Source organism: Coturnix japonica, chromosome 26, assembly GCF_001577835.2.
Source record: "Coturnix japonica isolate 7356 chromosome 26, Coturnix japonica 2.1, whole genome shotgun sequence".
NCBI classification, from domain to species: Eukaryota; Metazoa; Chordata; class Aves; order Galliformes; family Phasianidae; genus Coturnix; species Coturnix japonica.
This window is the reverse complement of record NC_029541.1, coordinates 1,584,353-1,598,789: the sequence shown is the minus strand read 5'-3', so window position 1 is coordinate 1,598,789 and position 14,437 is coordinate 1,584,353. Positions and strand designations below refer to the sequence as shown.

Genomic DNA, 14,437 nt, shown 5'->3' with positions numbered 1-14,437 from the left:
TCTGTATGGGGTATGGCACCAATGGCCATACACAGCTCTATATGGGGTATGGCACCCACGGCCATACACAGCTCTGTATGGGGTATGGCACCAATGGCCATACACAGCTCTATATGGGGCAGGGTGTCCATGGCCATACACAGCTCTATATGGGGCAGGACGCACATGGCCATACACAGCTCTATATGGGGTATGGCACCAATGGCCATACACAGCTCTATATGGGGCAGGGTGCCCATGGCCATACACAGCTCTGTATGGGGTAGGGTGTCCATGGCCATACACAGCTCTAATATTGGGGCAGGTGTTAAATGGCCATACACAGCTCTATATGGGGCAGGGTGCCCATGGCCATACATGCCTCCATATAGAGTCACCCATGTTCACACACACCCCTATATGGGGTAGGTAGGGCACACAGTGCCATATATACCCCCCACCCCCCATAGGAATGACACCCAATACCAACCCCCCCCTATGGGGGTCCCCAGAGCCACCCACCCTATAGGGCACAGCCCCCCCCATCACACACACATGACACCCATCTTCCCAGGACCTTTATCCAGCTCCGCACACAGCAGGGACCCCTCAATACAGCACAGCCCCACATCCCCCCCCCCCAACCCCCAGGCTGCGGCCGGCGCGAGGCCCCCAGGGATGGAGGGTGTGTGTGTGTGTGGGTGCAGGTGGGTGCCCCCCCCCACCCATGGGTGCTACTGCTTGTCGATGGCGCCCTGCTCGGCCGCGCTGTCTCCGTGGGGCTCAGCCTGCGTGTGCCACGTCGTCTCCTTGAACACAAACCAGCAGTTCCCGGCCCACAGCAGGAAATTGATGAAGCCAAAGAGCTGTAAGAGATGGGGGGGGAACCATGGGGCACCATGCAGCCCCCCCCCCCTTATAAACCACCCCCTGTGTGCAATGCCTGGTGCCATGTGTGCACACAGACACCCCCTGTGCATGTGCATGCAACACAGCTGTGCACACGTGTGCGTGCAAACATGCCTACATGGGCATGCATGTACAGCCCATTGTGCATGCACAACACGTGTGCACACATATGCATGCACAAGCCATGTGTGCACACCCATACCTGTGCACACACAGCCATATTCCCCCCTATAATCCCCTCTATATGGGGCAGAATGCCCATGGCCACATGCACACACATACCCCACATGCATGCAGCTCCATACGCATGCACACACCCATATGTGCACACATACCCAAGCCATGTGTGCACACATACACAGCCCCCCCCCAGCTCCCCCCTCTTTGCACACTCACCACAGAGATATTGGCCAGCCCCATGGCCGGCGTTGCACCAGCGTTGCACACCACGTCCTGGCCCTGGCACACGCTCATGGCCGCGATGAGGCTGGAGGGTCTGGTTGCTGCCTTGACGTCGCTCAGCCCTTTGCCCCACGCTGCTGCCGCCACCAGCCAGAAGAAGGCGAAGCAGACGGTGACGCAGAAGTCCTGTGGATGTGGGGCTGGGCTCAGCGCTGCTCTATGGGGCGGGAGCTGCTCCTACAACACCCCATTGCTCGGCCCTTACCGTGAACGGGAGCTTCTTGATGTCGGCATATAGGGAATGAAAGCGCAGGTAGAGCACCAGAGCTGCCATGGTGTAGAGGAAGGAGAAGACCCCCAGGGTCACAAAGAACTCGGCCGGGGCTGAGAAGTCGCCCACCAGGTGCAACGTGCGCGGCTCCGATTCACCATCACACTCCGGCATCTCAAAGGGGACCTGGTACAACCTGGGGGCAATGGGGGCAATGGGGGCAATATGGGGGGGCTGTGGTATCCAGAGAGCAGAAGGGATGGGGCTGCTCAGGGGATCCATGGGGGACCCCGGTGCTGGGGGGCAGCCCCATAGTTGTGCCTATATATCCCATGTGATGCAGCAACCGACACCCATAGGGTGCATAAAGCCCCACATCCACCCCACGGTGCCCCCCATCCCATCCCATCCCATCCCATCCCATCCCATCCCATCCCATCCCATCCCATCCCATCCCATCCCATCCCATCCTCACACCCTATTGGGGATGCTGACCCCATTAACCCCACATCCCACCCAGCCCCATCCATGTCCATAGGGTACCTGAAGGGGTACCCGAACTGCACGGAGATGGCGCTCATCTCTTTGCTTTCACCGCTGCATTTCACCGTGGCCCCGCTCTCACCGCTGAAAGAACCGCACGCCCCGAAGGCGAAGATGGCAAAGAGCTGCAGGGGGGGTGGGGGGGAACACAGAGATCAGCTCAGAGACCCCACAGCCCCACACATGAACCCAGCGCTGAGTCACGGCCGTGCAGGGCGCGATGCCACCCCGCAGCTGTCAGCCCTGTGAGCCAGCTCCGTGCAGGGAAACGGGGCCGTGGGGCACCGGGGGGGAGCCCTGCTCAGCCCCTCTAATTATAGGCACAGCCCCAAGTGTGGCCGTGCTGTGGGACGCTGCTTTGTCCCTGTGTCCCCATAGGGGGTGGCTGCACTTAGTGCCATGGGGAACCCACCCAGCCCGGCTCAGCGCCATGGGGCTCCTGTGGGTGTTCCCTCGTGGAACCAGGAGTGTTGCCAGCCGTCCCACTGCAGCGTGGCTCCCATTGCTCTCTATGGGTTCTCTTGCTTCTCATTCCAGGCTGCACTCGGGGCCTGATCCCACAGCGCTGCCCGGTGCTGGGGGGTCACAGTGTGAGGCTGAGCCCCCCTTGGCCCCACAGCTCCATGCAGGAGATCCCCATTGCCCCATTGCCCCCAGCCCCACTCGTGCCTCAGTTTCCCTTCGCTGCTCCTGGTGCCGCTGAAATGCCGCCGTCCCCGCAGCCCTGAAACCCAATCCTGGCGCCATTCATAGCACTGGGGACATGCAGGGGGCCGCGCATTGCCCCCCCCGTGCCCCACACGTTCCCTCCTGACTTCGCTGCCCCCCATCCTCCCCCACTCATTGCTGTACCACCCCCCATCCCCACACACCCCACAGGTCCCCCTGTCATTGCTCCCCCGGGCTCAGCCGGGCGCTGCCACCTGCTCAAGGTCACCGGGGAGGCCAAAGCGGAGTGACCAAGAGCCCCCACACCTGAACCCCCCCAGGAGCCCCCGTGGGATCCCCCCACCCACATCCAGGATGGGTGCGGGTGGGCAGGGGGGGCTGCGAGGTCCCTGTGTGGGCTGTGGGACAAGCACGGGGTACCCCAATAACGGAGGGGGGGGAGGCAAAGAGCCGGGGGTCCCGGGGGGCTGCGGGCGGCACTCACCCATTCCAGCACCTTGACGAAGCCCAGCGGCTCCTGGAGGCGGCCCCAGCGCATCCCGGCCAGGACCCGGTCCTGCAGAACGGACAGAGCGGCGTCAACGGGGGAACCGGGGGAAGGGGGCACCGGGGGAAGGGGGCACCAGGGGAAGGGGGCAGCGGGGGGCAGGGGGGGGCGGCGGGGCCGTACCTGGAGCCGGGGCGTTTTGTCGCCGCCCGCGGGGGCTCCGGACTCCGCCATGGCCGCAGCCCCAGCGCCCCCGGGCGGGCACAGCCCGGACCGCCCCCACCCCCCCCCGCGACCACCGAGCACGGGGCGGCACCGGACCGCCCCCAACCCCCCCGATAGCAGCGGGACCAACCCCGCCCCCCGCACACACCGGGACCGCCGAACGTCCGTCCGTCCGTCCATCCCTCCATCCATCCATCCATCCATCCCGGTCCCCATACAGGACCCCTGTGCAGCACCGACTCCCCCCGCTCCCGCTCCCTGCCCCCCCCCCGGTAACGCCGTGCACACCCCCCGCCCCGCACGGAACCGGGGGATCCCCCCGACCGCGTGGTACCGAGCAGCGGGGAGGAAGCGGAAGGATGGAGGAGGGGCGGCCCCACACGGGGGTCTCAGCCCCACACGGGGCTGGATGTGCCCGGAGCGGGGCGGTACCCACCGAACACCGGCACAAACCGGGACCCGCGACCACCGACCCACCCACGGGCTGCCCCGAGCCCGGCACCGCGTGGCCACGCCCACTTTTCATAGGCCACGCCCATTTCCATAGGCCACGCCCACCTCTTAAACTACACACATCCCTTAGACCACGCCCATTTTCTTAGACCACGCCCATTTTCATAGGCCACGCCCACTCTCCACAGACCACGCCCATCTCCCTTAGACACCGTTCGTATCCCTCAGACCACGCCCACCTCTATCAGACCACGCCCACAATGCGGGTTAACCACGCCCCCTTTCCTGTAGCCCCGCCCCCCGCTGTGTCTCCTCCCCGCCGATCCCGCCTCCCTCTCCTTCCTATTGGCCGCCATCCTGCCTCCATCCGCCAATCGGCTGACGGCGCGGGGGGAAGTGACGTAGTGAGGCGTCGACCGGAAGTGGATGCGCACCCGGCGAGGGCAGAGCGGCTCCGGTTCCGCTGCCGCCGCTCGTCCCCCGCTCCGCCCCGCGCCGTCCCGCCGCCGCCATGTTCCTCACACGCTCCGAGTACGATCGGTGAGTGCCCTCCTTCCCTATCACGGCCCTTATGAGGCTCGCTTCGCCTCTCGCGGCCTGCGGCTGAGTCACGGGCCTGCTCACAGGGCACGGGACATGGATGGGGCCTTGAGGTGCTGCACGGCCCGAGGCCTATAGGGAACGAGCAATGCAACCCTATGGGGGCTGTGAGCCTATGGGGTCCCTATATCTCTATGGGGTCCCTATATCTCTATGGGGTCCTTTGACCCTATGGGCCCCTGTGTCCCTATGGGGCCCTGTATCCCTATGGGCCTCTGTATCCCTATGGGGCCCTGTATCTCTATGGGGCTTTGTGTCCCTATGAGGGCCCTGTATCCCTGTGGGGCCCTGTATCCCTATGGGGCCCTGTATCTCTATGGGGTCCTTTGACCCTATGGGCCCCTATATCCCTATGGGCCACTGTATCCCTATGGGGGCCCTGTGACCCTATGGGGCCCTGTGACCCTATGGGGCTTTGTGTCCCTATGAGGGCCCTGTATCCCTGTGGAGCCCTGTATCCCTATGGGGCCCTGTATCCCTATGGGGCCCTGTATCTCTATGGGGTCCTTTGACCCTATGGGGCCCTGTGTCCCTATGGGCCACTGTATCCCTGTGGAGCCCTGTATCCCTATGGGGCCCTGTATCCCTATGGGGCCCTGTATCCCTATGGGGCCCTGTGACCCTATAGGGCCCTGTGACCCTATGGGGTCCCTGTGTCCCTATGGGGCTCTGTATCCCTATTGGGCCTGTGTCCCTATGGGGCTCCTGTGTCCCTATGGGGGCCCTGTGACCCTATGGGGCCCTGTATCCCTATGGGGCCCTGTGAGCCTATGGGACCTTTGTGTCCCTATGGGGCCCTGTGAGCCTATGGGACCTCTGTGTCCCTATGGGGCCCTGTATCCCTATGGGACCTTTGTGTCCCTATGGGGCCCCTGTGTCCCTATGGGGTCCTGTGACCCTATGGCCCCTGTATCCCTGTGGGGGCCCTGTGACCCTATGGGGGCCCCTGTGACCCTATGGGGCCTGCCCAGCTGTGGGACGGCGGGCTGTATAAAGCCCAGTGTGGGGTTAATGTGTGGGGATGGAGCTCTCGGTGTCAGCAACTTTTGGGTGCTGGGAATGGCCCTGGGGGTCCTGTGTTATCTGCTATTGAAGTCTTTGCCTCCCAGTGCTGGAGGGTTTGCTGCATGGGGTCTGTATCCACGTCCTTATTGTGCAATGAGAACAACCGTCCCTCCAGCTCAATGCTGTTTGCTTCTTCATCCCCAGCTCAACATCGCTGGGGTGAGGGGCTTGAATCCCTCCTGTGTCCTTTGTCAGCTTGATTTCCTGTCGGCCTCCATTTGCTTTTCATGCCATCTCTGTTCTTACAGGGGTGTGAACACTTTCTCTCCGGAGGGGAGGCTGTTCCAGGTGGAATATGCCATCGAGGCCATTAAGGTACCGTCAACACGACACCATCTGGCTGTTACGCTGTGATGTTAAATGAGCTCAAAGTGCGTTTGGTCAGAGAAAAGCCAGCCAGGTTCTTCTTTGTCATGCTCTGCTCTTGCTCTGCAGTGAAACAGGGTTTGGCCAACGTCCCAGAGCAATGCAATGCTGAGCAGGAGGGCACTGCTTGCCCAATATGTGCTGCTCCTGCCAGCAGCTCTTTTATATTCAATTTGCAGTGCAGGAGCTGTGATCCAGCACTCAATTCCTTCCACCCAGCGGCTCCTCCTGCAGCTCCACTCATCTGCTTTGTGTCACTGGAAGCATCAGTGGCCGCTGCAGCTTAGAACATTAACCCACAAAGCAAACCCAGCCCTGAAGTTCTAGTCCCAACATTAGAAAAGCTCATTTTGAAGCCAGAGGTGCTGAGTGCTTGCACAGCCTGACTGGCTGCAGGAGCTGCCACCACGTGCACTGTGTGATTTATGTCCATAAGTGCTCCTCAAACAGCAAAGGAATGCTGTGCTTTATGAGCTGCAGAGCTGTATGGCCTCTCTGAGCCTTGAAGTGTTCTCAACCGTTGAGTGTTCTTGTTTCTTTGCTCCTGAGAACTGGAGCTGCTGGATTCTGATCCATTGGGTTCACCTTCATGTCTGCCCGGTGCCACTCGTAATGCTTTCACTTTGGCACATCAGGCTGGACAAGTTTCTGTCCTGAAGCGTCTGTCTCCAAAACAACGTGCCTACAAATAGCATGGGCTGGCATGAGCATTGTACAGCTATGCTCAGCGTCACAGCTGGGCCCTGTTTGGAATGGAGGTGGTGACTGTGGTTGTTTTCAGCTGGGCTCTACAGCCATTGGCATCCAGACCTCGGAGGGTGTGTGTCTGGCTGTGGAGAAGAGGATCACCTCCCCTCTCATGGAACCCAGCAGCATTGAGAAGATTGTAGAAATAGATTCCCATATAGGTAAGGAGAAATGTGCTTCTGCTCCCTCCCAGGACATCCATCCAATTGTTGTAAATGCATACAATAAAGTGCTGTCCCTGTGGGTTTCAGAACAAGCCTTTCCTGCTGCCAGCTCAATCCGAGTGGGAATGCTCAGCTCTCCCAATGGGCACCAGGTCCTGCTCGCTGGTTTCCAGGCTGCAGGCCAGCAGGACATAGTTCCAGGAGTAGGAAGAGGCAGCTGAAGCTCCCCCACCTTCTGTGACCTCCCTGATGAAAGCTCAGCCCAAAATTAGATCTGGGAGGGCAGGGAATTACTGCAATGTAAAGGCTTGATTCGAGGCCAGGTTCTCCCAGAGCACTGGTGCCTGTACCCCTGCTCCTGCACCGAGGGGGCCTACAATGTTCTTGTTACCAAATATGTCAGTGTGAAGAGCAGGAGGCCTCTGAAATACCCACATTGCTCAGGAGATGGATCACGGTGCTTAGGAGCTCCTGCAGGGTCTGCTTTCCCCTTGCTGTATGCTAGTGGTGCAGCCCTTAGAGCAGGGAGCAGCTCCTGAAGCCCACAGCAGGAGGGATGCATTCCCCATCCCACGGCTTCTCTTGGAAGAGCCTCAGTTGTGTCTCCCTGAACTGATTCACATCTAGGGTGGGTGGGAAGTCACCCTGGTGGTGCATCTGCCCTTTGGCTGCGTGTCCAGCCCTGCATGGGCGTTGATGGGAAGCACTGCCTTGCTCTGTACCCACACCTATTCCACCCCATGCTCTGCAACGTGCTGCTGGCTGCTCCCACACAGGGCCCTGCTGTGTGCACTGTGGGCGGTGGGAAGTCTATGGGAGAGCAGGTTGCAGATCGCTGATGAAATGACTCGTGGTTTCTCTCTCTGTTTTCAGGGTGTGCCATGAGTGGCTTAATAGCTGATGCCAAGACTTTGATTGATAAAGCAAGAGTGGAGACTCAGGTAGGACCTGACATGTCTCAATACAGCAGTGTTAGTGCTGGGGGGCGTCTCTGGTGTGGGATGATGGTTAGAGCAGAGGAGCTGATGGGGGTGGGAGGGCTGTGTGCAGCTTCCTGCACAGCAGATAGATGCAGCCTTCTATACGGCTCCCTTTTCCATGGTGGGGATTCTATGCCTTGTCCCATCTCTTCAGTGGGTACCACGAGTGTGAGGACAGAGTGCTCTGCCTTTGCCTTCCTCCTTGGCACCCCCAAGGCCCAGATGTGCCCAGCTGTTCTGGGGGACCCTTCCTCTACTTCTCAGCTCACTCTGGCTGCCTTTAGTGCTTCCATCCTGCGGCTGAGCACCTCACTCTCTCTATGTGTTGTCTATAAGGAGGGGCTGGGACAAAGCTCTCAGTGGGGCGTTGCTGCAGAGCAGCATGTGAACAGTCCAGCACCGTCATCTCTGGGGAGCAGAGCAATAACCTGAAGCCTCGTTTTCCTGCAGAATCACTGGTTCACTTACAATGAAACCATGACCGTGGAGAGCGTGACGCAGGCTGTGTCCAACCTGGCGCTGCAGTTCGGGGAGGAGGATGCAGACCCTGGTGCAATGGTGTGTAACGATGGGCTGGGCTGCCCCAGGAGCCTCCCATGTCCCTTTGGCTCTGCCCTCAGCCCTGCCTGACCTACTGCCTGCTTTGTATTGCAGTCTCGTCCGTTTGGTGTCGCGCTGCTTTTTGGAGGAGTTGATGAGAAGGGACCTCAGCTGTAAGTTCTGTTCTGGAGGAGACAGAACCTCCAAGTGAAACATCTCTAAAGGCTTTTTGATGACTTGATCCTGTGGTTTTCCATAAGCCAAACCCTTAGGGTTTATCCCATTATGCACCTGACATGTTTGGTAATGCATTTAAGCCTTCCCTGCCAAACAAGGGCAGCTTGGTGGCAGGCTGCTCGTTCAGGATTGAAGGGAACGCTGTGCTTTTAGTGAACCCTTTGCTTTTCTACATGTGGTTTCCTGGGCAGGAGGGAGGTGTTCAAGCTCTCCTCGTCCTGAGTTTATTCCTACCTTTCCCTAAAGGAGTAACAGAGCCACGGTAACATAATATCTGCAGCCGTCTGTAACATTCCATGGGGAGGCGGAGTGCTTGAAACCTGAACTGCTGCTTCAAACAGCAGCCTCTGCTGGAGGTGGGCCCAAAAAAGCCTCCCCTTGGTCTCCCTCCCAGGAGCGGTGGTAAAAACCTGCTGATTTTATTAAAGAAAACAGCAAGGGGGAGAAATGTTCTATCAGCATGGAGGGCAGTTTTGGGGTGCACTGCTCTGGGGGCACTGGGTGTGCGTTGTGGCTGTGGGTCTGTAAGGGAGAAGCCCCGGTGCTGTGGTGCAGGGTGTGGTTTGTCTCTGCTCCGTGCAGGTTTCACATGGACCCCTCGGGGACGTTCGTGCAGTGCGATGCCAGAGCCATCGGATCTGCCTCGGAGGGAGCACAGAGCTCACTGCAGGAGGTGTACCATAAGGTAACGGCAGCGCTGAGCTGACTTCTGACTTAGGGCAGTGTGCTGGAGCTGAGGCTGCCAGGCTGGGCTCAGGCCTTGGCAGCTGCTCCAGTGATGAGATACGAGGTGGAGGAGCTCTGCGTGAGGAGAGCTGCAGCCTCTCGGTGGGCAGTGTCTGCTCATGCTGCCCTGTGGAACACGAGCCTGGCGTGCAGCGTGCCAGGCTGTGCCTGCAGCAGGTGATAATTGAGTCCATGTCAGGAAGCTCTATAAATAAATGCTGCTGCATGGGCACGGACAGGCAGCATCGGGGCTGGGGATGGCTGCAGCCTGAAGCATAAGGAACCAGAGCGTGTGGCATTGTTCTGGGTGTGCAGCTCGGAGCTGTGGAGCTAACAGCTTTTGTTCTGCCAGTCCTCATCCTATCTGATATTCAATAACCACTTTCTTCTCTCTGTGGGAGGGGAGCTGCCTGCTTCGTGTCAAAGGAAATCAAACACTATAATGAAAAGCGTAATTGATGCTGTTGATTGCCTTGAAGACTTCCAGCCTAAGCCTCCATAATCTAATTAAGCAGCAGAATTGCCGGAGTTCTGCATTCTGTGGCTCGTTCACCATCTTCCCATTGCACTCAGTGCACACACAGCTCTCATCCATCCCAATGCTGTGCAGCCTCCTGGCTCGGGCTCCCCTCATGCAGGGATTTATGTTATTAAAGCACAAAGGATTCTGCTGGGAGCTCAGCTTGTTGGGGGGGGAACTGCTTGATAGGCAGGAGCTGGTGAAGGGGGGCAGACCTTCATGCCCTGCTCCTGCCAGGAAGGTTTGTGTGCCCAGCTCTTCAGCTTGAGCAGAAGGGATAGAGAAGCAGAAAGTCACCATCCTTGAAATGGTCCTTCCCAAACGCTGCGCTTTGATCTCTTGTTGATACAGTAGATCGCTTGATAAGCTTTTGAATTGACTGCCAGCGGCAGCTTAAGGGATTAAAGGGAAGAAGCAGGGAGAGCAGCGTGCTGTGGGAGTTAAAGGGCTGACACAACGGATGCTGGCTTTGGGTACAGCAGCGCAGTGAGCACGTGGTTTGTTTTACAGTCCATGACGCTGAAAGAAGCCATCAAGTCTTCCCTCGTCATCCTGAAGCAAGTTATGGAGGAGAAACTGAACGCAACCAACATTGAGGTAATTGGGGCTCTATTAGCAGAGTGCCCAGGGACTGTCTTAGGGCTTGGAAGTGTGGACTGGGAAGTGCTGGGAGCTTGCTTTGGGTTTCTGGATCCTGCAGCCTGGTCTGTGTGCTGGGCTGCCCCAGCAGTGCTGGTGCAAGCAGTTCTGAGCTGCAGGGCCATGGGCTGCATGTCAGGGGGGAGCACAGCCCCCCCTGCCCTTACACAGGCAGAACCAGCTGCTGTGCCAGCAGGATTAGTGTTTCTTCCCCTGTGTTCAGCCATTCTTTTTCTCCCCTGCTACTCGTAATATTAGAAGGAATGAAAATTATACAGCTCCCGGACTTGCTATATTCAGGCCGGGATGGTGGCCAAAAATCCCTTGGGCAGGAGGGCTGGAGAGGTGAAGCCTCCAGGCATGAATGTGCTGCTGCAGGCTGCAGCTCTCATAGGGCTCAGTGTGAGCCAGGTGTGGTGTCCCCACAGCCTCCATCGCTGGGCCCTAATGTGCTGCTCAGGTAGCGATAGTTCACATAAAAGCCAACAGAACCTTTCCAGCTCCTTCGTGATAACGGGCAGATGATGAGCAGGGCTGGCAGATAGAGTTTGCTTCTATTTCTGGCAGGCTCGGAGATGCCAGACCTTTGAGAATCACGTCGTTCTGACTCTGCTCCTGCTGTTCTCCCATTGCTGTCCTCCAAACACCAGGATTCCATTTCCCAAACAGCCTTCAAGCGTGCACCCCTTTGTCCTTATTAACTGCTGCTGGAGGCTCTGCTGATGAGCTTTAACTGCCTTCATTGGAGGGGGAAGGAGCCGTGCACCCCACACAATGATGCCAGGCTGTGTTCTGCTTCCCATTGCACACATTGCTCATTCCTGAGCAGCCTCACAGCTCCTTACAGGCAATGCTGTACAGTGCGAAGGAGCTGCATGTACAGTATCCTTATGGCACGTCCCCATTTGACAGGGCTTAACTGTGCTTGGCAGGGCTCTGAACCTATGGAGGAATCACATCGGGGTTAAGCATGGGAGGAATGTGCTGAGGATTAAAAGGTCACCATTGACTCAAGTCGCCCTTCTGCTTGGGGATCATTCACTCACAGAACCGCTTTGCTTTCCAGCTTTGTGCAGGGCTTTGCTTTTGATTCCCTCTTTCCTGTATGGGGGTTTTTCCCACTTAGCAGCAAAGGGGGATTGGGAACGTGGTGATGGAGAGCTGAACCCATGGGCAGCAATGGAGCCTGAAGCGGTGTTATGCTTTTATATGAGTGATTCCTTGCAAAGGCTGCAAGGGAATGGTTTGGTGGAGCTGTGGTTGGTGTGGTTTGGGATACCTGCAGTGGAGGTCCCATTGTGCCCCATAGCTCAGCCCCATAGAAGCTGGTCATTCACATTGTGCTGGCTGAGGGCACACATCACTCCCTGCAGCACACACACGGGGTGCTCCAGCTGCCATCACAGTGCTGGGTTATCTGTGCATCTCTGTGAGCTCCAGCAGTGCTTGGTGGGAGCCCTGCATGCATTCCTTTGGCAGCGCTGCTGCTGTGCAGCCCTCATGTCCTAGTGATGCGTCCCAGCTGCCTGTGCAGGGCGCTGTGCCCAGCTCTGTGCTGCTGTCACCCCGTCCTGTTGTACAGCAGGTTCCAAGGCACATCCCCATTGAGCAGGAACCTGCAGTTACTGGAGGTGGAGCTGCAGCACGAGGAGCTCCCTTATTACATCGTCCTGCTGGAGAAAGGCCTGAGCTGTCCCCAAAGCCATTCCCTGCTGCTGCTACTATGAGGAGACTGAGTCAATTCAAAGCTATTTCTGCAGCCAGCTGCTATTTTAGGGAATCAAAGAGCGCGGTATGGGCTGCACTGATCCTGCTGTGCTGGCAGATCAGGCAGCAGGGAAGGAACAGCTGCTGTGTCTGTGCTGCTCTGTGTTCCACGCTGGCACTCGACATACATGGGCACGTTTAACCCTTTGCTCCTTGTCTTTCAGCTCGCCACCATAGAGCCGGGCATGAAGTTCCACATGTACACAAAGGAGGAGCTGGAGGAGGTCATCAAGGACATCTGAAAGGGACACGGGCTCCTAAGGCTCATTGCCCCGATCAAAGTGAACTGACTCAGTTCCTCCCACTACCTGCCGCTTGGTTTCCAGCAGCATCTCACAAGGCTCCCAAAGGTGTTTTTTTTATTTACAGTCTGTACATAAACGGATCCTGACAAAGAGGAAGCGATAATAAATCATTTTGTTACTCTGTGCTGGGCTCTGTGCTAAGGGGGGGGGTTAACATGGAGCAGGTGAGGACAGCACAGCACAGCAGGGCTGCAACCCATGGCTCCCTCAACCCATGTCTCCCTCTCGTGGAGGACACAGGCTCCATACAGCCCCATGGCAGCCCCATGGCAGCCCCATGCCATACATGGGCCGTGCCCAGCCCTGCAGGTGCCCCTGGACTTTGTCCTTTAGGATCACACCCCTGTGCCAGGCTCGGGCTGTTGCCCCATTCCCTGCTGTGCTGCTCCTCGCCCTGTTTGTGTCCCCATAGAACAAAAAGCTGATTCTTCCAGCTGTTCTATGCTATAGAATGGTGCTTTGTGCCCTGCTCTGGGGCACGGCACTGCAGCTGGGGGGGTTTAAGGGCTGTCCCTATGGAGATATGGGGCAGCTTCCCCTTGGGGGGCTCCTTTAGGGCCTCTGTGTGTCCCCAGAGCTGCAGTTCTGCCCTAAAACTGCGAGTTTTGCCCCCAAATTGGCCATTGGGACCCCAAACCAGCTCCAAGTTGGGCGCTGTGTCCCCAGACTGGGAGCTGATGACCCACTGGTGCCCCATACTGGGGTTATGCCCCCAAACCCACCATTTATGGCCCCAAACCCACCATGTCTGTACCCCAAACCCACGACTTATGCCCCCAAACCAGCTGTACCCCATAGCCATGCTCTGTGCCCCATAACTATGCTCTGTACCCCATAACCATGCTCTATACCCCATAACCACACTCTATACCCCATACCACGTCTATACCCATAACCCACACTCTATACCCTAACCACATCTTCTATACCCCCATAACCCACGGCTCTATACCCCTAAAACCATGCTCTGTGCCCATAACATGCTCGTATACCCCATAACCACGCCTCTATACCCAAACCACCAACTTTCTATTACCCCATTTAACCACACTCTATACCCCATAACCATGCTCTATACCCCATAAACCATGCCTGTACCCCATAAACCACGCCTCTATACCCCATAACCACGCTCTGTACCCCATAACCACACTCTATACCCCATAACCATGCTCTGTACCATGCTCTGTGCCCCATAACCGCGCTCTATACCCCATAACCATGCCCTGTACCCCATAACCACGCTCTATACCCCATAACCACGCTCTATACCCCATAACCACACTCTATACCCCATAACCACGCTCTATACCCCATAACCACTCTATACCCCATAACCATGCTCTGTACCATGCTCTGTGCTCTATAACCACGCTCTATACCCCATAAGCCATGCCCTGTACCCAACCACACTCTATACCCATATACCACACTCTATACCATAACCCACGCTCTATACCCCTAAACCATGCCCCTGTACCCATAACCATACTCTATACCCCCATAAACCATGCCCTGTACCCAAACCACACTCTATACCCCATAACACGCTCTCTTTACCCCATAACCACACCTCTATACCCCATAACCACGCTCTTTATACCCCATTAACCATGCCCTGTACCCCATAACTACCACTCTGTGCCCCAACCCCACTCCTCGTGCCCCCCCCTCGCCCTGCTACCTGTCGCCTCGACCAATCAAAAAAATCCGCTCTGCCGCCCCCCGCTCCGCCAATCAGCGCGCTGTCGTTAGGTGGATCTGAGCCCATGGCCGGTCGATGAGGGGGGCGGGCTCGCCCCCATCGGACTAAGCACAGCGAGCCAATAGCGAGAGGAGGATG

At 57.7% G+C, this 14,437-nt stretch overlaps 2 protein-coding genes across 2 annotated transcripts; one reads left to right on the top strand and one right to left on the bottom strand.

Moving 5' to 3' along the window:
• Positions 1 to 611: 611 nt before the first annotated feature.
• Positions 612 to 3,547, bottom strand: SYPL2 (synaptophysin like 2). Its single transcript, XM_015885097.2, has 6 exons — positions 3,444 to 3,547; positions 3,258 to 3,329; positions 2,105 to 2,229; positions 1,556 to 1,757; positions 1,285 to 1,476; positions 612 to 845 (listed from the first exon to the last, which is right to left on the bottom strand). Exons 1-6 carry the CDS (start codon positions 3,492 to 3,494, stop codon positions 714 to 716), a joined length of 774 nt encoding a protein of 257 aa, XP_015740583.1. The 5' UTR covers positions 3,495 to 3,547; the 3' UTR covers positions 612 to 713.
• A 788-nt stretch (positions 3,548 to 4,335) lies between these two features.
• PSMA5 (proteasome 20S subunit alpha 5) lies at positions 4,336 to 12,717 on the top strand. Its single transcript, XM_015885076.2, has 9 exons — positions 4,336 to 4,478; positions 5,852 to 5,918; positions 6,751 to 6,877; positions 7,754 to 7,821; positions 8,311 to 8,418; positions 8,515 to 8,573; positions 9,220 to 9,322; positions 10,394 to 10,480; positions 12,454 to 12,717. Exons 1-9 carry the CDS (start codon positions 4,450 to 4,452, stop codon positions 12,529 to 12,531), a joined length of 726 nt encoding a protein of 241 aa, XP_015740562.1. The 5' UTR covers positions 4,336 to 4,449; the 3' UTR covers positions 12,532 to 12,717.
• The last annotated feature ends 1,720 nt before the right edge of the window (positions 12,718 to 14,437 follow it).

What these genes read in the sequence shown, in the direction of transcription:
- SYPL2 (XM_015885097.2), bottom strand. Translation starts at nt 3,494, where the DNA reads ATGGCGGAGTCCGGAGCCCCCGCGGGCGGCGACAAAACGCCCCGGCTC. An exon ending in ACAAAACGCCCCGGCTCCAG is followed by an intron (nt 3,330 to 3,443) that starts GTACGGCCCCGC and finishes TCCGTTCTGCAG; the next exon opens with GACCGGGTCCTGGCCGGGAT. An exon ending in TCAAGAAGCTCCCGTTCACG is followed by an intron (nt 1,477 to 1,555) that starts GTAAGGGCCGAG and finishes CCACATCCACAG; the next exon opens with GACTTCTGCGTCACCGTCTG.
- PSMA5 (XM_015885076.2), top strand. Translation starts at nt 4,450, where the DNA reads ATGTTCCTCACACGCTCCGAGTACGATCG. An exon ending in ACACGCTCCGAGTACGATCG is followed by an intron (nt 4,479 to 5,851) that starts GTGAGTGCCCTC and finishes CTGTTCTTACAG; the next exon opens with GGGTGTGAACACTTTCTCTC. An exon ending in GATGAGAAGGGACCTCAGCT is followed by an intron (nt 8,574 to 9,219) that starts GTAAGTTCTGTT and finishes TGCTCCGTGCAG; the next exon opens with GTTTCACATGGACCCCTCGG.